At 42.5% G+C, this 24,941-nt stretch overlaps 1 protein-coding gene across 1 annotated transcript in view; it reads left to right on the top strand.

The window, feature by feature from the left end:
• The window catches only part of lrrc1 (leucine rich repeat containing 1), a 49,295-nt gene extending 25,423 nt beyond the window's left edge, over positions 1-23,872 (top strand). The window contains exons 11-14 of the mRNA XM_014180167.2: positions 2,217-2,332; positions 2,580-2,752; positions 17,625-17,764; positions 22,011-23,872. Coding sequence (XP_014035642.1) covers positions 2,217-2,332; positions 2,580-2,752; positions 17,625-17,764; positions 22,011-22,163 — 582 coding nt within the window. The 3' untranslated portion in view covers positions 22,164-23,872. The remainder of the gene's footprint in view (positions 1-2,216; positions 2,333-2,579; positions 2,753-17,624; positions 17,765-22,010) is intronic.
• Positions 23,873-24,941: the final 1,069 nt, after the last annotated feature.

Below are 24,941 nucleotides of genomic sequence, written 5' to 3'. Positions count from 1 at the left end.
GCACTGTATAGACTGGATCAAAAAGCAATTTGTCCCCTTGCTGCTGTGAGGTACTTTTTTGAATTATTTCAAACTGTCACTTTCTCCAACTGGCAGAACTTGTTTCCTGCTGTAGAAATAATCCCCCCACACCCACCAGTTTGACTTCAATTTAGACACAAGAAATAGACTTTTATCCGTTTTTTTTAATGCTTCGGTACTGTATGTGTGAGGGAACTGTCTATTTGCATGTAATGCTAAGCTAACCATTTTACCCTAAGCAAAATGCCTGCGCATGCTCAGTCTGAACATGCTCAGAAAAAGGCTAACGTAAACCTTGATCGCATCTCATTTTGCCTCCATGATTTACCTTGCTGCTCGGATCAATGATGTAAAATCATAGAAGCCTCAGTCATGAGTAAGTGTAATCTGGTTAGTGCATCCACCAGTAATCACTGTGATTTGCATGCAGAACTTATCTGCACTAGACTTGACCCCTTCTGATTTTAGTGGGGATTGTGAAATGCTAATCCTCATACCTGCTAACCAGGAAATCCAGTTTCTGTGAACTGACTCTCATTCAGTAGAAGCGTACAGAATGCCACTGTGGTACTATGCAGACCAATGTCGATTATCAAATCGACCTGAGAACTCTGTCATAAAGGCTATCTCCCACTGTGACTGTCTTCACCTAAGACATGGCTGTGCCACTCATCATTCTCGGCATGTGACTGTCTGTACAGTAGCAGCTGCATGATTTTAGCTCTCAGGCTGGTGGCATGCTATCTTTTGTTTCCAGGAGATTCAAGAGCAGACAGCAAGCACACTGTTTTTCACAGACAAAACATGCAGCCCCCCTCCCCCCCATCCATTTATTTTCTATTATCTTCTGCAGTTCTCTGGTGTGTTCAGCTACGGTTTATTCTCCGAGTGCTGTATGTTTATTCTAGCCTCTTGTCTGTTGGAGAGAAAGCAAGCTCCCTCTGGTTAAATCTTTATCTGAAAGGCCCTTTAGTGATTATACAATGCCCCTGTGTCTCAGTGACGCAAACAGTTCAGTGTGTGAGTCCACAGCACTTGGCCCAGATAATAAATTGATAGTGTCATTGTTTTATTGTCTCAAACCGTGAATGCTGCATGACCTTTCTAATGTTAACAGTAGTCCTGATACTAGACGAGCATTTGTTTACCACAATACAGTGGTGTTAGGTATGTGGTTGATTTTAAATAAATATTTATCACTCATTGATAATTGGCTCAAAGTATCAAAGCCTGATATTTTCTTATTTCCATTTTAATGCAAATATTTTAACAAGGCATTTCACACTATTTCATTTTCATTTAGTGTTGAATAGTATTTACTTAGGAAGATCTCCATAGACAAACAATGTATCTGGTATTGATGTTTGAGTGTCGGCCCATGCATGTAGTCCTTTTGTATAGCCTACTTCTGAGGTAATGGCTAGATTGAGTAGCCTACTTTGTAGTCTACTAACCAAGATTCCTGCTGGTATTTGGACTTGTCTTCTAGGCACGTCTTGAACTCTTATTTACTCCAGTGAGGGCTTCAGCTTAGCCAGATCCTTTTAACATGATGAGACTGTATTTGGTTCCTGTTCAAGTCTGTCTGGCCACTGACTGATTTTAGTTAGTAGATTAGTCTGACTACAGCGCTTTAGCTGGCCCATCAGGTCCCTACTTTAACACACTAGTAATTGCAGCAAATTTTAGCTCCTGCTCTTCCAAACACCTTAGCCGTTCAATACATTTGAATAATTTAGCAACTTTCATATTTTTTTTATACTAGTCCCCCGTGGAAATCGAACCCACAATCCTGGCATTGCAAGTGCCATGTTTTTCCAACTGAGCTACACAGGACTTTGAATATGCCCATTTGAAAATGCCCATTTCTGTGGCAAAGCTCCCAAATGCTCTGAATGGTTTACCTTTCTATGCCCATTACACTAAATTGATATTTTGAACAATGAAGGTATACACACACCATATTTTTCTGTGGTTTTGAAATGGTAAAGTAAAAATGGAACTTTAGATTTTTTTATTTTACGTAAATTGTTCTAACCAAAGCTTTTTCCCTCTTCCTCCCTGCTCAAGATGTCTGTGTGCCTCAGAACACGGAACAAATATGCAATTGTGTGGGTGTTTGACAATGACTGACTTAAAACACTAAAGACAGTTTTTTCACGTCTTGTTTGTATGTCTTTCCTAACCAAATCAAGATTGGAGGTTGCAGTGGCCTGAATGTCTTCTGTGTACGAGAGAACAGGCTTACAAGGATTCCCTCTGAGATTTCTCAGGCCTCAGAGCTGCATGTATTTGATGTCTCTGGAAATAGGTAGGCTACATTCAAATTCAATGCCACTTTATTAACCTTTTTAATCATATACACATATCATGTACAATATTTACATTTGAATATACACCAGACCCAGTAAAGCTTTTTAGATGTGACTGGTGCTCACAGTAAATCATAATATTTGACACCAATAGACTCGTTCTTAGCTGTCCACAAATCAATCAGGTTCACAAAACATTTTGCAATATTCTCTGAAGCCTGTCTATATCATGTCATCTCTCTCCAGACTGCTCCACCTACCCATATCTCTGACCGCGCTGCGACTCAAGGCCCTGTGGCTGTCAGAAAACCAGTCGCAGCCTCTGCTCACCTTCCAGAATGACATAGACCCAGAGTCTGGGGAAAAGGTGCTCACCTGTGTTCTCCTGCCCCAACAGCCTTTAGAACCAGATAGTAAAGGTAAGGTCTTCTCATGGGCTTCCAACTCAGTAGCCTTGTGGTTTATGTCCGCCCTGAGATTGGAAAGTTGGGAGTTCGATCCCTGGCCGAGTCACACCAAAGACCTGTAAAAAATGTGACCTGATGTGCATCTGCTTGGCACTCAGCATTAAGGAGGTAGATTAGGGGTAAGGCCTGCTATAGACAAGCGTCCTGTCCAGGGGGTGTACTTGTACATCAAGCTGCCTTGGGCTACAGAAACGGGAGATAGGCTCCTGCTCCGATGAGTTGTTCCACCTCGCACAATCCATGTCTCATGCACGGCTACTTACTCTCGGTCTGTCTGGGTTTTCCGTGCTTCGGCAGGACATCTGGTAAGACGAGGGACGTGGTTGTGGGTCTATTTGTCAATAACAGCTGGTGCGCAATGTCTAATATTAAAGAAGTCTCGAGGTATTGCTTGCCTGAGGGTAGAGTACCTCATGATAAGCTGTAGACCACACTATCTACCAAGAGTTCTTATATAAACTCAGCAAAAAAGGAAACGTCCTCTCACTGTCAACTGCGTTTATTTTCAGCAAACTTAACATGTGTAAATATTTGTATGAACATAACAAGATTCAACAACTGAGACATAAACTAAACAAGTTCCACAGACATGTGACTAACAGAAATTGAATAATGTGTCCCTGAACAAAGGGGGGGGGGGGGGTCAAAAGTAACAGTCAGTATCTGGTGTGGCCACCAACTGCATTAAGCAATGCAGTGCATCTCCTCCTCATGGACTGAACCAAATGTGCCAGTTCTTGCTGTGAGATGTTACTTCACTCTTCCACCAAGGCACCTGCAAGTTCCCGGACATTTGTGGGGGGGGGAATGGCCCTCACCCTCCGATACAACAGGTCCCAGACGTGCTCATTGGGATTGAGATCCGGGCTCTTCGCTGGTCATGGCAGAACACTGACATTCCTGTCTTGCAGGAAATCACGCACATAACGAGCAGTATGGCTGGTGGCATTGTCATGCTGGAGGGTCATGTCAGGATGAGCCTGCAGGAAGAGTACCACATGAGGGAGGAGGATGTCTTCCCTGTAATGCACAGCGTTGAGATTGCCTGCAATGACAACAAACTCAGTCCGATGATGCTATGACACACCGCCCCAGACTATGACGGACCCTCCACCTCCAAATCGATCCCGCTCCAGAGTACAGGCCTCGGTTTAACGCTCATTCCTTTGACCATAAACGCGAATCTGACCATCAACCCTGATGAGACAAAACCGCGACTCGTCAGTGAAGAGCACTTTTGCCAGTCTTGTCTGGTCCAGCAACGGTGGGTTTGTGCCTATAGGAGACGTTGTTGCCGGTGATGTCTGGTGAGGACCTGCCTTTCAACAGGTCTACAAGCCCTCAGTCCAGCCTCTCCCAGCCTATTGCAGACAGTCTGAGCACTGATGGAGGGATTGTGCGTTCCTGGTGTAACTCGGGCAGTTGTTATTTCCATCCTGTACCTGTCCCGCAGGTGGGATGTTCGGATATACCGATCCTGTGCAGGTGTTGTTACACATGGTCTGCCACTGCGAGGACGATCAGCTGTCCGTCCTGCCCATCTCTGTAGCACTGTTTTAGGCGTCTCACAGTATGGACATTGCAATCTATTGCCCTGGCCACATCTGCAGTCCTCATGCCTCCTTGCAGCATGCCTAAGCACGCTTACGCAGATGAGCAGGGACCCTGGGCATCTTTCTTTTGGTGTTTTTCAGAGTCAGTAGAAAGGCCTTTTTAGTGTCCTAAGTGTTCATAACTGTGACCTTAATTGCCTACCGTCTTTAACTTCTTGGGGCTATGTGGGACGCTAGCGTGCCACCCGTGGTGCACCCTATCAACAGCAGGTGCATTTCAAGAGCGGCAAATTTGAAACCAAATAAATGTCAAAATTCAAATTTTTCAAACATACAACTATCTTACACCCTTTGAAAGATAAACATCTCCTTAATCTAACCACGTTGTCCGATTTCAAAAAGGTTTTACGGCGAAAGCATAAAGTTAGATTATGTTAGGAGAGTACATTGACAATAGCTGTGTGTAATGTTTTGTCAATTCAAAGACAGGCGTCACCAAAACCATAAAACCAGCTAAAATGATGCACTAACCTTTTACAATCTCCATCAGATGACACTCCTAGGACATATGTTAGACAATGCATGCATTTTTAGTTCTATCAAGTTCATATTTATATCCAAAAACAGCGTTTTACTATGGCGTTGATGTTGAGGAAATCGTTTCCCTCCAATAACCGGCAGTCAAGTCAGCACCACAAATTAAATAATTAAAATTAGAAAACATTGGTAAAATATTATATTGTCATTTAAAGAATTATAGATTTACATCTCTTGAACGCAATCAACTTGCCAGATTTAAAAATAACCTTACTGGGAAATCACACTTTGCAATAATCTGAGCACTGCGCCCAGAAAAATATGCTTTGCTATACAGACAAACGGCCATGTTGGAGAGATCGAAAATACTATGTAAATAATCCATTACCTTTGATTCTCTTCATCAGATGTCACTTCCAGGAATCCCAGGTCCATAACGAATGTAGTTTTGTTCAAAAAAGCTCATCATTTATATCCAAAAAGCTCCGTGTTGTTAACACATGATCTAAGCCAGCCGGACTTCTCGTCATGAACGAGGGGAAAAAATATATTTACGTTCGTTCAAACATGTCAAACGTTGTATAGCATAAATCATTAGTGCCTTTTTTAACCAGAACATGAATAATATTCGAGGTGGACGAATGCATTCTCTTTTATAACGTATTGGAACGAGGGTACCCAACATGAACTCGCGCGCCAGAGTCTAATCGGCCATCACCGTTCCATGGCTCTTGTTCGGTCAGATCTCACAGTAAAAGACTCAAAACACTTTGTAAAGGCTGGTGACATCTAGTGGAAGCAATAGGAAGTGCCAAAACATTAATCAACCCCTGTGTGTTTCAATGGCATAGGCTTAAAGGTCATTCAACACATCAGAAAATGTCTCAGGGTTTTGCCTGCCAAATGAGTTCTGTTATACTCACAGACACCATTCAAACAGTTTTAGAAACTTTAGGGTGTTTTCTATCCATATATAATAAGTATATGCATATTCTAGTTACTGGGTAGGATTAGTAACCAGATTAAATCGGGTACGTTTTTTTTATCCAGCCGTGAAAATACTGCCCCCTAGCCCCAACAGGTTAAGCTGTTAGGTCTTAATGACCGTTCCACAGGTGCATGTTCATTAATTGTTTATGGTTCATTGAACAAGCATGGGAAACAGTGTTTAAACCCTTCACAATGAAGATCTGTGAAGTTATTTGGATTTTACGAATTATCTTTGAAAGACCGAGTCCTGAAAAAGGGATGTTTTTTGTTGTTGCTGACTTTATATTCGTAGCCGTCTATTTAAGACCACAAACCGATGCTGGCACTAAGACCGCACTCAACGAGCTAGATAAGGTCGTAAGCAAACAAGAAAATTCTCATCCAGAAGCGGCACTCCTAGTGGCCGGGGACTTTAATACAGGCAAACATAAGTCCGTTTAACCTCATTTCTACCAGCATGTCACATGTGCAGCCAGAGGAAGAAAAAAAAAAACTAGACCACCTTTACACCACACACAGACACATTCAAAGCTCTCCCTCGCCCTCCATTTGGCAAATCTGACCATAATTCTATCCTCGGGATTCCTGCTTACAAGCAAAAACTGTAGCAGGAAGTACCAGTGACTCTCTCAATACAGAAGTGGTACTACGCTACAGGATTGTTTTGCTAGCACAGACTGGAATATGTTCCGGGATTCATCCAATGGCATTGCGGAGTATACCACCTCAGTCACCCGTCTTCATCAATAAGTGCATCGACAACGTCGTCCCCACAGTGACTGTACGTACACTACCGTTCAAAAGTTTGGGGTCACTTAGAAATTAGTTGAAAATGAATAGGAAATATAGTCAAGACGTTGACAAGGTTATAAATGATGATTTTTAATTGAAATAATAATTGTCCTTCAAACTTAGCTTTCGTCGAAGAATGCAGCAATTACAGCCTTGCAGACCTTTGGCATTCTGAACAGATTTCACCCTATGCTTCCTGAAGCATCTCTCACAAGTTGGATTGGCTTGATGGGCACTTCCTACGTACCATACGGTCAAGCTGCTCCCACAACAGCTCAATAGGGTTGAGATCCGGTGACTGTGTTGGCCACTCCATTATAGACTGAATACAGCTGACTGCTTCTTCCCTAAATAGTTTTTGCATAGTATGGAGCTGTGCTTTGGGTCATTGTTCTGTTGTAGGAGGAAATTGGCTCCATTTAAGCGCCATCCACAGGGTATGGTGTTGCAAAATGGAGTGCTAGCCTTCTTCAAGATCCCTTTTATCCTGTATAAATCTCCCACTTTACCACCACCAAAGCACCCCTAGACCATCACATTGCCTCCGCCATGCTTGACAGATATCGTCATGTACTCCTCCAGCATCTTCATTTTTTTCTGCATCTCGCAAATGTTCTTCTTTGTGGTCCGAACACCTTAAACTTAGATTTGTCTGTCCATAACACTTTTTTTTCCCAATCTTCCTCTGTCCAGTGTCTGTTCTTTGCCCATCTTAATCTTTTCTTTTTATTGGCCAGTCTGAGATAGCGCTTTTTCTTTGCCACTCTGCCTAGAAGACCAGCATCCCAGAGTCGCATCTTCACTTTTGACGTTGAGACTGGTGTTTTGCGGGTGCAATTTAATGATGCTGCCAGTTGAGGACTTGTGAGGCGTCTGTTTCTCAAACTAGACACACTAATGTACTTGTCCTCTTGCTCAGTTGTGCACTGGGGCCTCCCACTTTTTATATTCTGGTTAGAGCCAGTTTGCGCTGTTCTGTGAAAGGAGTAGTACACAGTGTTGTACGAGATCTTCAGTTTCTTGGCAATTTCGCATGGGATAGCCTTCATTTTTCACAACAAGAATAGACTGACGAGTTTCAGAAGAAAGTTCTTGGTTTCTGGCCATTTTGAGCCTGTAATCAAACCCACAAATGCTGATGCTCAAGATGCTCAACTAGTCTAAAGAAGGACAGTTGTATTGCTTCTTTAATCTGAACAACAGTTTTCAGCTGTGCTAACATAATTGCAAAAGGGTTTTCTAATGATGAATTATCCTTTTAAAATTATAAACTTGTATTAGCTAACACAACGTGCCATTGGAACTCAGGAGTGATGGTTCCTGATAATGGGTCTCTGTACGCCTATGTAGATATCCCATAAAAAATGGCAGTTTCCAGCTACAATAGTAATTTACAATATTAACAATCTCTACACTGTATTTCTGATCAATTTGTTATTTTAATGGACAAAAATGTTGGTTTACTTTCAATAACAAGGACATTTCCAAGTTACTCAACTTTTGAACGGTAGTGTACATATCCTAACCAGAATCCATAGATTACAGGCAACATCCGCACCGAAAGAGAGACCTGCAGCTTTCAAGGAGCGGGACACTAATCCGGACACTTATAACAAATCCCAATACGCCCTTAGACGTACCTTCAATAAGGCATAGCGTCAATACAGGACTTAGGTTGAATCCTACTACACCCGCTCTGACGCTCGTTGGATGTGGCAGGAGTGGTAAACTAGAAAGGGAAACCGAACTGCCTAGTGACGCAAGCCTACCAGACGAGCTAAATGTCTTTTTATGCTCACTTCGAGGCAAGCAACACTGAAGCATGCATGAGAGCACCAGCTGTTCCAGACGACTGTGTGATCACACTCTTCTTAGCTGATGTGACCAAGACCTTTTTTAAACAGGTCAACATTTTACAAAGCCGCGGAGCCAGACTGATTACCAGTATGTGTACTCAAAGCATGCGTGGACCAATTGACAAGTGTCTCCACTGATATTTTCAACCTCTCCCTGACTAGTCTGTGATACCTACATGATTAAAGCACACCACCATAGTCCCTGTGCCCAAGGAAGCGTAGGTAACCTGCCTAAATGATTACCGCCCTGTAGCATTCACGTTGGTAGCCATGAAGTGCTTTGAAAGGTTGGTCATGGCTCACATTAACAGCATCCCGGAAACCCAGTCCAATTCGCATACCGCCCCAACAGATCCACAGATGCAATCTCAATCACACTTCCCATCTGGACAAAAGGAACACCTATGTGAGAATGCTTATCATTGACTACAGCTCAGTGTTCAACACCATAGTGCCCACAAAGCTCATCGCTAAGTTAAGGACCCTGGGACTAAACACCTCCCTCTGCAACTGGATCCTAGACTTCCTGACGGGCTGCCCCAGGTGGTAAGGGTAGGCAACAACACATCTGCCATGCTGATCCTCAACACTGGGGCCCCTCGGGTGCGTGCTTAGTCCTCTCCTGTACTCCCTTTTCACCCACGACTGTGTGGCAAAACACGACTCCAACACCATCATTAAGTTTGCTGACAACACAACAGTGGTAGGCCTGATCACCGGCAACGATGAGACAGCCTATAGGGAGGAGGTCCGAGACTGCCAGGACAACAACCTCTCCCTCAATGTGAGCAAGACAAAGGAGCTGATCATGGACAACAGGAAAAGTTGGGCCGAACAGGCCCCCGTGGAACGTGTTGAGAGTTTCAAGTTCCTTGATGTCCACATCACCAACAAACTATCATAGTCCAACACACCATGACAGTTGTGAAGAGGGCACGACAACACCTTTTCCCCCTCAGGAGACTGAGAAGATTTGGCATGGGACCCCAGATCCTCAAAGTTCTACAGCTGCACCATCAAGAGCTTCCTGACCGGTTGCATCACCGCCTGGTATGGTACCTGCTCGGCATCTCACCATAAGGCGCTGCAGAGGGTAGTGCATACGGCCCAGTACATCACTTGGGCCAAGCTTCCTGCCACCCAGGACCTATATACTAGGCGGTGTCAGAGGAAGGCCCAAAAAAATGGTCAGACCAAACGGCTCCTTAACATATTTTACCCCCAAGCCATAAGACTGCTGAACAATTAATCAAATGGCAACCCTGACTATTTGCATTGACCCCCCCCCTCCCAGCAGGTTGTTTTCAGAGCAGTTTGAATTGTCTGACAGTGACACGTGGATAGCTCTTACCATAGTTTGGACTATGGAGTAGCTTGCTAGCGAGTGATGTAAAAGCCCATTGTGTGCATTGTAAGGTAGCGGTGTGACAATTTGCCTGAAGTCTGGTGTCTTGCACTGATCTAGCTAGCTAGTTATGTTTTGTGGAAAAATGTAGGATTGGCATTTTAGATGTGAGCTAGCTAATTTTAGTTTCTGTGTTAAGGTCAGCTGTTGTCTGGCTCTAGCTAGCTAGCTAATGGTTGAAGTAATTAGTGTAAAAACCTTTCATAGTTATATTTGGTTATCTACCTCGGTACCTTTCTTCGCCTGTTCGTTAACTAGCTAGCTTTCAGCTGACTGGTTTTAGCTAACTAATACGGCTAACGTTAGCTGCTGGACTTTGGATAAGCAAGCAAACATTAGCTAGCTACCTAACTAATCAATAAATGCAAACAGATATTTTGATTAACCTCAGCTTGTATACCACCATATAGCTAGCTAGCTATCTACAGTAGCCTAGGTTTGTTCATGTAAATTGAGTATGAATACTCATACATCACAAGTAGTATGCTTATTGGTCATAGTATGGATATAGTTAGTATGCCAAAAGTTTCTGGATGTCGTACTACAGTCGCCAAAATAAAAAGTATACAAGCAGTGGCCACTGTTTCCTTGCTTTTTAGGCCCCATAATGCAGTTCTTTATATTTGAAGAAAATGGTGGAAAATATGCGTCCGAAGTCTGAGAGCGGATACAAATTCTTAGCTTTAGCTATGTTCTGCAATGTAATAAAGTGATGACTTTTCAAATAAGTTACATTATAAGTTATGTTGGCTGACCGCAAAGCATAATAATAACCGAGCGGCTCAATTCAGTCTTATGTAGCAATATTAGAAATTGTTTAAAAAATTTTTTTTTTTTTTTTTACATTGAATAAAAGTAGAGACTCGGCGCTTAAATGGTATCATACACTACAGTTGAGGAACAATGGGAAAGTAATTCTGCTTTGTTAGTTGATAAACTTGTATCCTCACTTGAGAAAATGGCCCTTGAATGTTTTGGTAAACGTACTGGCAAGCTCTGCTTTGTCTACACCCATTCAACATTGTTCACACCCTCTTAAGCCTTAGCCCCACCCATCTCTTTAAGGAATCAGATGTGAGGCCATGTACTAAACAACCAAAGATCTCAAGACTAAAGGCTGGTTTACACTACGTCTATCGGCAGTTGCACTGACATGAACTTTCTATTGTCGTCCGGCAAACTTGTAGTTATGAAAAAGAGTAAACACAAACTACAGGCTGCATATCAGCAGCCTGGTGTTCCAAAATAGCATAACTAGTGTATTTGAGCACCATTTCAATGCACCTGTTTTTTTTTTTTTTATGTATTTAGCATATGTCAATATAGCAAACCAGGCAACTAAAAGCAACATTCTAAACAATGTTTTGTTTTTGGCTTGTTAGCTGAATAATGACCAGATCATATAGCTGACAACTTTATATAATTTGTCTTAATTTCTTATATATATATATATATATATATATATATATACACACACACACACAGTTGAAGTCGGAAGTTTACATACACTTAGGTTGGAGTCATTAACTTGTTTTTCAACCACTCCACAAGTTTCTTGTTAACAAACTATAGTTTTGGCACGTCGGTTTTGACGTCTACTTTGTACATGACACCAGTAATTTTTCCAACAATTGTTTACAGACAGATTATTTCGCTTATAGTTCATTGTATCACAATTCCAGTGGGTCAGAAGTTTACATACACTAAGTTGACTGTAACATTAAACAGCTTGGAAAATTCCAGAAAATGTCATGGCTTTAGAAGCTTCTGATGGGCTAATTGACATAATTTGAGTCAGTTGGAGGTGTACCTGTGGATGTATTTCAAGGCCTACCTTCAAACTCAGTGCCTCTTTGCTTGACATCTTGGGAAAATCAAAAGAAATCAGCCAAGACCTCAGCAAAAACATTGTAGATCACCGCAAGTCTGGTTCATCCTTGGGAGCAATTTCCAAATGCCTGAAGGTACCACGTTCATCTGTACAAACAATAGTATGCAAGTATAAACACCACTTTGGTGTGAAAAGTGTGGTGCAAAAAGTGCAAATCAATCCAAGAACAACAGCAAAGGACCTTGTGAAGATGCCGGAGGAAACGCGTACAAAGTATCTATATCCACAGTAAAATGAGTCCTATATCAACATAACCTGAACGGCCGCTCAACAAGGAAGAAGCCACTGCTCCAAAACCGGCATAAAGCCAGACTACGGTTTGTAACAGCACATGGGGACAAAGATCGTACTTTTTGGAGAAATGTCCTCTGGTCTGATGAAACAAAAATGGAACTGTTTGGCCATAATGACCATTATGTTTGGAGGAAAAAGGGGGAGGCTTGCAAGCCGAAGAACACCATCCCAACCGTGAAGCACGGGGGTGGCAGCATCATGTTGTGGGGGTGCTTTGCTGCAGGAGGGACGGGTGCACTTCACAAAATAGATGGCATCATGAGGTAGGAAAATTATGTGGATATATTGAAGTAACATCTCAAGACATCAGTCAGGAAGTTAAAGCTTGGTCGCAAATGGGTCTTCCAAATGGACAATGACCCCAAGCATAATTCCAAAGTTGTGGCAAAATCGCTTAAGGACAACAAAGTAAAGGTATTGGAGTGGCCATCACAACACCTTGACCTCAATCCCATAGAACATTTGTTGGCAGAACTGAAAAAGCGTGTGCGAGCAAGGAGGCCTACAAACCTCACTCAGTTACACCAGCCCTGTCAGGAGGAATGGGCCAAAATTCACCCAACTTATTGTGGGAAGCTTGTGGAAGGCTACCCAAATCGTTTGACCCAAGTTAAACAATTTTAAAGGCAATGCTACCAAATACGAATTGAGTGTATGTAAACTTCTGACCCACTGGGAATATGAAAGAAATAAAAGCTGAAATAAATCATTCTCTACTATTATTCTGACATTTCACATTCTTAAAATAAAGTGGTGATCCTAACTGACCTAAGACAGGGAATTTCTCCTAGGATTAAATGTCAGGGATTGTGAAACTGAGTTTAAATGTATTTGGCAAAGGTGTATGTAAACCTCTGACTTCAACTGTGTGTGTGATCTATTTTACCCTCCTTTTTTTTCTCCCCAATTTTGATCTTTTATCTCTTCCCGAGCCAGCTGTGGAGTTGCAGAGAGGGTAGAGGCATGCGTCCTCCAAAACATGACCCGCCAAACCACGTTTCTTAACACCCTTCCACTTAACCCAGAAGTCAAAAATCAAATTTTATTGGTCACATACACATGGTTAGCAGATGTTAATGCGAGTGTAGCGAAATGCTTGTGCTTCTAGTTCCTACCGTGCAGTAATATTTAACAAGTCATCTAACAATTTCACAACTACCTTAAACACACAAGTGTAAAGGAATGAATAAGAATATATTCATATAAATATATGGATGAGCGATGGCCGTGCGGCATAGGCAAGATATAGATGGTATAGAGTACAGTATATACATGTGAGATGAGTAATGTAGGGTATGTAAACATTAGATGAAGTGTCATTTGTTTAAAGTGACTTGTGATACATTTATTACATTCAATTTAATTATTAAAGTGGCTAGAGATTTGAGTCAGTATGTTGGCAGCAGCCACTCAATGTTAGTGATGGCTGTTCAACAGTCTGATGGCCTTGAGATAGAAGCTGTTTTTCAGTCTCTCGGTCCCAGCTTTGATGCACCTGCACTGACCTCGCCTTCTGAATGATAGCGGGGCGAACAGGCAGTGGCTCGGGTGGTTGTTGTCCTTGATGATCTTTTTGGCCATCCTGTGACATCGGGTGGTGTAGGTGTCCTGGAGGGCAGGTAGTTTGCCCCCGGTGATGGGTTGTGCAGACATCACTACCCTCTGGAGAGCCTTACGGTTGTGGGCAGAGCAGTTGCCGTACCAGGCGGTGATACACCCCGACAGGATGCTCTCGATTGTGCATCTGTAAAAGTTTGAGCGTTTTCGGTGACAAGCCAGATTTCTTCAGCTTCCTGAGGTTGAAGAGGCGCTGTTGCACCTTCACCACACGGTCTATGTGGGTGGACCATTTCAGTTTGTATGTGATGTGTATGCCGAGGAACTTTCCACCTTCTCCACTACTGTCCCGTCAATGTGGATAGGGGTTGTGCTTCCTCTGCTGTTTCCTGAAGTCCACGATAATCTCCTTTTTGTTGATGTTGAGTGTGAGGTTATTTTCCTGACACGACACTGAGGGTCCTCACCACCTCCCTGTAGGCTGTCTCATCGTTGTTGGTAATCAAGCCTACCACTGTAGTGTCGTCTGCAAACTTAATGATTTGAGTTGGAGGCATGCATGGCCATGCAGTCATGGGTGAACAGGGAGTACAGGAGAGGGCTGAACGCACCCTTGTGTGGCTGCAGGTAGCTAACCAACCAGGTTCAATGTTAGCTTAAGGTTAGCTAGCTAGCTATAAATAGCAATGCAAATGGCTCTGAGACACAAATAATATTACTTCACAGATCATACATGTAACGTTAGCTAGCGAGCCAGCTAACAGTACACTTTAAGTTGAATTGAAAAGTACTTTCTGACAAAATTAAAAAGATGTAATATCTGAAAATGTAGCTTGGTAGACTATCTTACCCGTCCGTATACATGGATGGACGCTTCTCCTTCTGTCACGCATGCAATGGTTGCCCTTAGTTTGAAGATGTATAAAACACCTGTCTCCAGATTACAACAGCCTCCTGTGTCTCTTTTTGATTCCCAGTGCATATTTGCAACCAAAGGCCAGAATTTTCTCCATCTCCTTAGCTATCATACTCTAATTCCACTGATTTTCAAAACTCGGTCCTCCAGAAAGTGGAGAGCAACACTTTTGAAGTTCTACCACGTGATATCTACGTTAGAAAGGATTACCTACACATACTGACCAGCTCATGTTATAGACCGAAGCGTGCTTCATGGCAGACCAATCCGAAATCATCTCTCGGCATGTCCAGCCCATCCATTATCTCAGCCAATCATGGCTAGCGGGAAGGTTGCGGTCTATTTTTCCAAGGCTCGTAATTTAACAATGGAATTCGTATTTACAGATGGCATACAAGTCTGTTATTAAGGCACATGAAAGTTCACGTTCCAGAAACATATTTTTTTTTTAACAAACGTATTTTGTTAAAACGTTTATGTTCAAATGCCTCCTGTGAAGTAGTGATGCGCAACATGCCTAGTTTCCTGAAACAAGTTACATTATCGTCACAGCAGTTAACCTAACGTTAGTTGGCTACTAATACATCAAACTTGCTGGTATATTAACTATATGTTATCTAACTAACTACCTAACATTTATTGACTTGATTATTCATGTCAGTCTTAGCTTAGCTAAGTGGTATAGTCGTGGTGCGTTGTCAATGGACATTGTTAATGAAGTCCTAAGATGTCTAGCTAGTCAATTGTTATGCTAGCAAGAAGTTGCATAGCAACAGCATCAACTTCCAGGTAGACAGGCGACGCACTAGTACACTCAACTGAAAGGATATCGTTCGGTTACAGTATACTAAAATGAGCTTTAATTATACAGTATGCTAGTATGGGTATTCGAACACGGCTATAGACTTATGACTGGCAGCCTAGTGCAGCAGATGTGGTGTTGCTGAGCTAACAATTTGCTTGACCCCAGTGTTAGAACTCTGCGCTTCGGCTGAAAAATATAATAGCATTGCCCTAAATACAAAAAGGTAGCACATTGTTGGTTCTCTATTGGTATGTGGTGGCGATAAATATATACATTTAATCAATACTGTTGCCGTTCCGAAAGGTGGCAAGTCTAATGTTCACTTTTATGGTTGCTGTAGTCTTGTTCTTATCTGATACCTAGATATTGTGTAAGGTCGGGCAAGACATTTTTTATTTTAATTCTCATGACCTTGTTAAAAAATCAGGTAGTTGGTTCTTGTAATGGCCGGACGGCTCCAATCAAGATGATTTGCAGATTGTCAGACATTGGTGTCATATTGGATATGATGGTTAGGAGAATTTAATTGACCATTGAGCTTCAACCAAAGCCTGTGGTCACACCGGTGTGATGATAATTCCCCAGAGTTCTGCAAGCATTAGATTCTAAGTGCCCCGTGGTTTTGATCATGTTATCACATGATCTGCACGGAGGAACACCAGTGTCCTGCGTCTCTGATCTATCGCTGTATTGATTTCGATTAAGAGGAGCCAGCGGGGATCACAGAGCCTATAACTAGAGCCCTGCATCGGCATGAATTTTTAAGCCCAAACTCGCAACGTTCAGGCACTACCTAACCCAGGCCTGATTGCTTCTTTCAAATTGAAGGCCCTGCGCTGGCCGAAATCAGAAATAACTTCCTCCGTTAGTGTCCATTAGCTGCTCGTCTGTCGGGTCCCTGCCTTGCTCGTGCTGCATGCGCTCTGTGCATGGCTTTACTTATGGGAGTATCCAGAGCAACGCCTCTGCTTGTTCTGTTCAATGACGAGACAGAGAGCAGTTAGCTGAAAACTAGCTACTTTTCGTCACTGTAAACTCAGACAACTCAAGGAACATTATTATTTTCGCTAAAATAAGCTCTCCTGTGGACTCTGACAATGTTTTTGTCTTATATTTGACGAGGTAGAAGCACTTCTGACACCATGATATGTACTGTGCAGCAGATCACGAGCAAATGGCTCCGCTTCAAAATGTTAATGATAAATATCAAGCTAGGGTCGGGTAGCAGAGCTCTACCTGTAACGGTTCTGGATCTGGGCATATGCTCTAACCCCCCCCCGGGGGGCCAGGCCTGCCTGCTGTTTTATTTTTTTTACTCCAGTGGATTGGATAGCAAAAGAGGCTTAACTCCTGACTGGCCTGCAGCCATTAAAAGCCTGCTGGGTGAGATGAAGCAAGGAGAGGCTTGCTCACTCACTCAGCTGAGTCCTGGAATAATCTAGGCCTGATCCAATTGTTGATTGGATAAAAAATAAAATCACAAACTCCACAACCTGGTTGCAGCACCCATATGTCATGTGATCTGATTCATTGAATGACTGCAACGTGCGCTCCTTGTTATGACCATCCTCCTGATTTCTCTCGGAATGAGAGGACTAAGTGTTTATGGTGCGGCAGCGTAGCCTAGGGGTTAGTGTTGGACTAGTAACCAAAAGGTTGCAAGATCGAATCCCCGAGCTGATAAGGTACAAATCTGTCGTTCTGCCCCTGAACAAGGCAGTTAACCCACTGTTCCTAGGCCGTCATTGAAAATAAGATGTTTTTCTTAACTGACTTGCCTAGTTAAATAAAGGTAAAATAAATTAAAAATGTTCATTTCCGTAACCCTTTGTTCACTTGATGAGCAGCAGATGAGGATCTAAGACTTTGTGAAGGTCAAGTCTGTGAGCTTAAGTTGGGGGGGGGTTGTTTAGCTGTAAGCTTGTGACTAAGCTGGGATTTGAAACTGTGATCTACCCGGTTCCAAGCTCTCATTTATGAGCATTGTGTCACAAGCTGCACAAACTCTCAGCACTGTGTCATGGGACAGCTCCTCTTCACTGGCATGATTGGTTCTCTCAATCTTGAGGGGGGGGGGGTTGCAGAATGAGAGCACGTCATGTGGTAGTTTTCACATAGGCCTTACAGTTCATGCATGCATTTAAGCATCATTTTGAAAGGCCAATTATTGCTTAAGATGTAAATGATTAATATCCTCTCACAAACAGATCTAATGTTTCCTGTTTTAGGCTCAGACAACCTTGCACGCTGTGGTGCTCTGGAGAGCCTGGTGAATGACATGGTGGATGACACCTGGGACGACAAGGCCATGAAGAGGATCAGTGCCATCCACTTCCTGGATGATGACGATGACGAGGATGATGAAAAGGTGAGAGGAAGGACGAGAAGTGTGTGTGTGAAGAGGGAGCGTGTGAAGGGGAATGACAGGAGGCGATGGGGTAGGAAAGACTAAGGTCGTTTGAAACGTCATAACTGTCACAAGGGTCGTTTGAGAATTCAAAACTGTCACTACTCACGGGTTGTTTGAAATGTCAAAACTGGCGCGGCGCCAATCACTAAACAAAGAAAGAGTAGAGATGCCTCTTGAATTAATGTTCAACTAATATAAAGCCATGGTCATTGAGTCCCTTAACTGGTTGAAAGCTACGTTTCATCTTTTAGATCTTTTGAATTATGTCCAAGTGTACACTGAGTATACAAAACATTAAGAACAGCTGCTCTTTCCATGACAGACTGACCTGGTGAATCCAAGTGAAAGCCATTATTCCTTATTGATGTCACTTGTTAAATCCACTTAATATCAGTGTAGATGAAGGGGAGGAGACAGGTTAAATAACTATTTTTGAGACTTTTGATTGTATGTGTTCCATTCAGAGGGTGAAAGGGCAAGACAAAATATTTAAGTGCCTTTGAACGGGGTATGGTAGTAGGTGCCAGGCACGCTGCTTTGTGTCAAGAACTGCAATGCTCCTGGTTTTTCACACTCAACAATTTCCTGTGTGTATCAAGAATGGGTTGCCATCCAAAGGACATCCAGCCAACTTGACACAACTTTGGGAAGCATTAGTCAACATGGGCCAGCATCCCTGTGGAATGCTTTCGACACCTTGTAGAGTCCATGCCCCTACAAAATGAGGGCAAAAAATAACATATATATAAACAAGATTCTCTGGTCTGATTTTAAATCAAGTTGAACTCTTTGGCCTGAATGCCAAGCATCACATCTGGAGGAAACCTGGCACCAGCCATACAGTGAATGCTCTGGGGATGTTTTTTAGCAGCAGGTACTGGGAGACCAGTCAGGATCGAGGCAAAGATGAACGGAGGAAAGTACAGAGATCCTTGATGAAAACCTGCTCAGGACCTCAGACTAGGGGCAAAGGCTCACCTTCCAACCGGACAATGACCATAAGCACACAGCCAAGGCTATGCAGGAGTTGCTTTGGGAAAAGGCTCTGAATGTCTTTGTGGACTAGCCAGAGCCTGGACTTGAACCCAAGAGAACATTTCTGTAGAGACCTGAAAATAGCTGTGCAGCAATGCTCCCCATCCAACCTGAAAGAGCTTACAACACATCTGCTGCACCAGGCTGCCAATGCAGGTGTGCCAAGCTTGTAGCGTCATACCCAAGAAGAATCTAGGCTGTACTCGCTGCCAAAGGTTCTTCAACAAAGTACTGAGTGACGGGTATGAAATACATATGTAAATGTGATATTTCAGTTTTATATTTGTAATAAATTGGCAAACATGTCTAAACCTGTTTTTGCTTTGTCATTATCGGGTATTATGTGTAGATTGGTGAAGAAAAAAACGAAATCAAATTTAGAATAATGCTGTAATGTAAAAATGTGGAAACATTCAAGGGGTCTGAATACTTTCTGTATGTTGCTATTAAGGCAATATCAGGCTTTTTTTTTTTTTTAATTTGCAAACATTTCTAAAACCCGTGTTCACTTTATCATTATGGGGTATTGTGTGTGTGTGTGTGTGTGTGTGTGAAAGATTAGTGGAATCTGTGTGGGTAGCTGGACAGGTGGATGAAGCTGGATTGCTTCTGGTGAAGAGGACTTGCTGTGACTGTACAGCTTGGGTGGAGAGAAGTGGAAGGGCTGGACCTTGCACAGCCCAACCCAAGGATGTATGGACAGTAATGGGCCCTCCTTCTGGTCCAGCTCGTATATGCTCAGTCAGGGTGATGAGATTTGGGTGGTCTGACCCAATCAGGATGAGTGGTGCAACCCTGGCCAGGTTAGGAAAAGGCAATCCTCGGAGATGAGGATATTGTTTCTGTAGAAAACAACTTACCGGGCAGGAGTGCTCTGCGAGATTCAGGCCATCTGCCGTGAAGGCATTGGTGATGTTATAGGCCACATCCCTGTTTCCTGAAGGTGAAATGCTGAAGGTAACAGCAGAGCCTTTCACTTGGATAACATCATGTCACACCGTTCTGAGATTAAGGGCCTCGGGGGTCCCCTCCAGGTTAAGTTGACGGGTGGCCACCGTGAGAATGATTGTTCTTTCAGACCCATAATCTAGACCGGCGAATGTATCCATGCTCCTCCCTTCACTTTGCACAGTGACCTTGACCACCTTCAACATGACCCTTGGAGACCGGTTCTGCTGGTTGAGGTAGAGCTCCTTTGCAGCTCCTACCATGACCATACTCTAAGCCTTCTGTGCTTGGGGAGTTACATCATGCAACACTGTGAGATGGATTTCCTTACAGCAATTGCAGGGTTTTCTCAATGTGCAGCACACTTGTAGCATCGCTCGCCTGAAGTGACCCAGGCCTTCATTTGAGGTTGAGTGAGCTTTTTTACCCTGGGGCAAGTGCCCCTTACTATTGCAATATGGGAATTTGACGTACAAAATCAGCAGGGGATCAAATACTTTTTTCCCTCACTGCATATCGATGGCATAATTGGCCTGTGATGATCTGTAGGGCCTTGATCATTGACCATTGACCATTAACATTACACAATAGGTTTGAAGCGTGAGCTCCGCGGTAATAACTATAAACAATAACTGATGGCCCACTCTCCCGATCGCAACAGATCGTTCAGATGAAAGATAACCGATTCGCTGGACTTAAGTGGATTCATGGACGCACAAATTCTGGATTAGACGGAGTTAACTTCTCTAGGGCCAGTGGGACTATTTCGTCCCACCTACGTAACAGCCAGTGGAATCCCGTGGCGCGTTATTCAAATACCTTAGAAATGCTATTATTTCAATTTCTCAAACATATGACTATTTTACACCATTTTAAAGACAAGACTCTCGTTAATCTAACCACACTGTCAGATTTTAGCCCTCACCAAAGTCAGATTTACTATAAGAAAAATGTTATTACCTTTGCTGTTCTTCGTCAGAATGCACTCCCAGGACTTCTACTTCAATAACAAATGTTGGTTTGGTTCAAAATAATCCATAGTTATATCCAAATAGCGGCGTTTTGTTCGTGCGTTCAAGACACTATCTGAAAGGGTAAAGAAGGGTGACGCGCCCGACGCGTTTCGTGACAAAAAAAATCAAAATATTCCATTACCGTACTTCGAAGCATGTCAACCGCTGTTTAAAATACATTTTTATGCAATTTTTCTCGTAAAAAAGCGATAATATTCCGACCAGGAATCTGTGTTTTAGTACAAAGAGAGAAAATAAAAACATGGGGTCGCCTCGTGCACGGGCCTCAGTCTCATTGTCCTCTGATAGACCACTTACCAAAGGCGCTAATGTTTTTCAGCCAGGGGCTGCCTCGACATCATTCAGTTTTTTCCCGGGTTCTGAGAGCCTATGGGAGCCGTAGGAAGTGTCACGTTACAGCAAATATCCTAAGTTTTCAATAAAAAGAGTCAAGAAGCCCAAGGAATGGTCAGACAGGGCACTTCCTGTACAGAATCTGCTCAGGTTTTTGCCTGCCATATGAGTTCTGTTATACTCACAGACACCATTCAAACAGTTTTAGAGACTTTAGGGTGTTTTCTATCCAAAGCCAATAATTATATGCATATTCTAGTTTCTGGGCAGTAGTAATAACCAGATTAAATCGGGTACGTTTTTTATCCGGCCGTGTAAATACTGCTCCCTAGCCCAAACAGGTTCAGGAAGAGAAAGCAGCGAGATCGGGCGATGGCGATTTAATCCCTTTTATGGAGTTGAGATCTGTCGGACATTTCCACCTGACCTAATTAAAGCGCCCCTGGCCCAGTTGAGCAAGTGGCCATGAATTAAAGGATTGTTCCACCAACTCTTTGGCCCTTTTCTAATTCAAGGGGTCTGAATACTTTCCAAATGCACCGTATGTTGCTATTAAGGCAATATGATGCATTATTTTTATAAAATTTGCAAACATTTCTAAAAACCTGTGTTCACTTTGTAATTATGGGGTTGTGTGTGTGTGTGTGTGTGTGTGTGTGTGTGTGTGTAGATTGAGGATTTATTTTTATTTAGTCCATTTTAGAACAAGGCTGTAACCTAACAAAATGTGGAAAAAGTCAAGGGGTCTGAATACTTTCCGAATGCACTGTAATGCACGGCATAATGAGATGCCTGTTGTAGAATCTGGCCGTCTTTCTGTTTCTCTTCACTGTTCCTCTGTCTCCTCCCCACAGGGAAGGCTGATGCGACAAGCCACTCCTCACCCAGGTGAGTTGAAGACTATGAAGAAAGCGGTGGAGAACCTCCGCAATGACCTGAACGCTGCCAAAGCTCTGGATTCCAACAAAAACGAGGTCAATAACGCTACAGTCACCACGTCTGTGTGACTTCTACCTCAGAAACATTCTGATCTCCTGTGTCTCTCGCCATGTTCTTCTGCACCACCACCAGAACGTACTTTAATCCCACAAACCCCTCCTGCGGCCTCCCTACCTAGCCCTCCTGCGGCTCAACCCTGGGACTCTGCTGTGATCCTTTTGTCCAGTACCTTACTTCATCTCCAATACACACCATGGTATCTGGCTCAGACTACCAGGGCCCATGTGCCTTCTTTTCAAACTGTTATGCTATATTTTTTAACATAGCAATAATCTGCACAGGTGTGGTCCTTTTCAAAGACATTTAAAAAAAAATTGCTTTTTAAAGATTTATTTCTACATTTCTTTTTAAATGGACAATAGGTAGTTGCACTACTGTAAGTCTTTAGTATATTAAATATTGTTGACATCTTCATAAATATTATATATATTTGTTTTATTTTTTAGAACACTGGGTGAATTTTTCTTTTTGAAAATTTCGGGATACTTGACCAACTGATTTAAGGATTACTGTATAGTCATTTGTGAATATTGATACTTTTATACTTTTTGGCAGCTCAGATGGTGTTAATTAAGACAATGTATAGCAAGTTTCTTAATCTATGGCAGAACTGTTCTAAACATTATTACTTTGTACGTATTTTATTTCCTTTTTATGTAAAGAAATGAACAAAAATGCAGTTGCTAATGTCTTATCGAAAAAATGTAATTGTCTTTGGGTGAGTAGACAGCCTCGACTCTTTTCTATGCCATTGTTTAACTTCTTAATCAAATCCTAAACTAATTTTTATATAGACATGTTTTGTAATTAAGGGCTAATACAGTGAGGAACGTGTACCTTAACCACAACAGATTGAGTGGAAGTGACAGGGCTGTCTTACTTTTTTTTACTGCGCTTCACTGCTTTGAAATGTTTTCTTAAGTAGATACTGGGCGGCAGATAGCCTAGCGGTTAAGAGTGTTGGGCCAGTAACCGAAGGGTTGCTGATTTGAATCCCTGAGCCGACTAAGGAACAAAAAAATCTGTGACCTTGAGCAAGGCGCCTAACCCTAAATGGTCTAAGTCACTCTGGATAAGAGCATCTGCTCAATGACTAAAATGTAATAACTTTTTTTTTTTTTTTTTTTTTTGAAACAGCAGAGTTTTTCAATGTCTCTTTCTCTTTAACACATGTGCATTGGACTTTCAATGGCCAATTCATTACACGCAAAAGGAAATGAGGACCAGGGTGGAGCCTTTTGGGAAATGCAGTTTAAGCATAGACTCATGCACTTAAAGTTTTTTTTTTGTCTGAATAAAAACAGTTTGTTGTTCAAATGGTACACTATAACAATGATTTTAGTTTTTCGTTTTAGTTGTATTAGCAGGAGAGGACCATATACATTTGTTTTATTTTTATTTTTAAATTATTTTCTTTAGTTATCAAGCTGCACAAGAACACAATCTCAAAGAGGCATGGACACTGAGCCTACAGATTTTGATGCCTTTTACCCACCGATAAAATAAAAGGGGTTTAAAACTAAACATGATTCGTTATTCCTTAAACACGTTTATAATTTTTTTTTTGTCCGTTAGTGTTTCAGCCTTTAGTCCTCTATGAAAAATTTAGACCTTTTATAAGTTTTCACCATGTCACAATTGTTAACATGTCTCATACTGTAACTTAACATGTCAAATCATAAACGCCATGCAATAAAATGTGTATTTCCCATTAAAATTGAATTAGGTTACACTTTAAAAGAAATCCCTCATACTTTGTTTTGTCATCGCCGATTTGATAAGTACTCATCAGGGTGGTCATTAAATACATTACAACGGAACGATTTGATTAGTGTAATGTTAGCTAACTACATAGTTGTCTTTGTATCATAGATAAAGGTGTCTGTACGACACCTTTATCTATCGAGGTTAGCTGGCCAGCTACATTTTCAAACAAAGTCAACAACGCAGCCACTGCTAGCTAGCCAACTCTACCAGCGAGCAGTACTGTATCATTTTAGTCAACAAGATTTTTGCAACGTAAGCTTAACTTTCTGAACATTCGAGATGTGTAGTCCACTTGTGTAGCTAGTAGGACTGACTTTGTTAGCTAGCCAACGTTTAATCACTTCTGCATTATGAAAGGTACTAGACACGGACACGAATGATCCATTGGTAGTTTGTTGTAACCAAGTATTGGTGCTAACCGTGTGTTATTGGATGCTAGCATGCTAGTTAGCTACGGTGTCATAGGATACGGTGCACTGGAAGAATGCTGTACCAAGTTATCTAGCTGAATAAACAAAGTTTGAGCCTATTCCTGGTAACATTGAACCACTGTAGTTTACATCAATTATAATTTCTAAAGTGGAAGTTGGAAAGTTATATTTGAGTGTCATTGAGTGTTCATTCCAATCTCCTTTGCATTAGCGTAGCCTCTTCTGTAGCCTGTCAACCATGTGTCTGCCTATCCCTGTTCTCTCCTCTCTGCACAGGCCACACAAACGCTTCACACCGCGTGGCCGCTGCCACTCTAACCTCGTGGTCCCAGCGCGCACGACCCACGTGGAGTTCCATGTCTCCGGCAGCCTCTGGAACTGCCGGTCTGACGCCAACATGGCAGAGTTCATCTCAGCCTATGCTACCCTCCAGTCCCTCGACTTCTTGGCGCAGACGGAAACATGGATTACCACAGAAAACACTGCTACTCCTACTGCTCTCTCCTCGTCTGACCACGTGTTCTCGCATTCCCCGAGAGCATCTGGTCAGCGGGGTGGTGGCACTGGAATCCTCATCTCTCCCAAGTG

Source organism: Salmo salar, chromosome ssa28 (assembly GCF_905237065.1).
Source record: "Salmo salar chromosome ssa28, Ssal_v3.1, whole genome shotgun sequence".
Taxonomy (NCBI): domain Eukaryota; kingdom Metazoa; phylum Chordata; class Actinopteri; order Salmoniformes; family Salmonidae; genus Salmo; species Salmo salar.
This window is presented reverse-complemented; position numbering and strand designations above follow the sequence as displayed.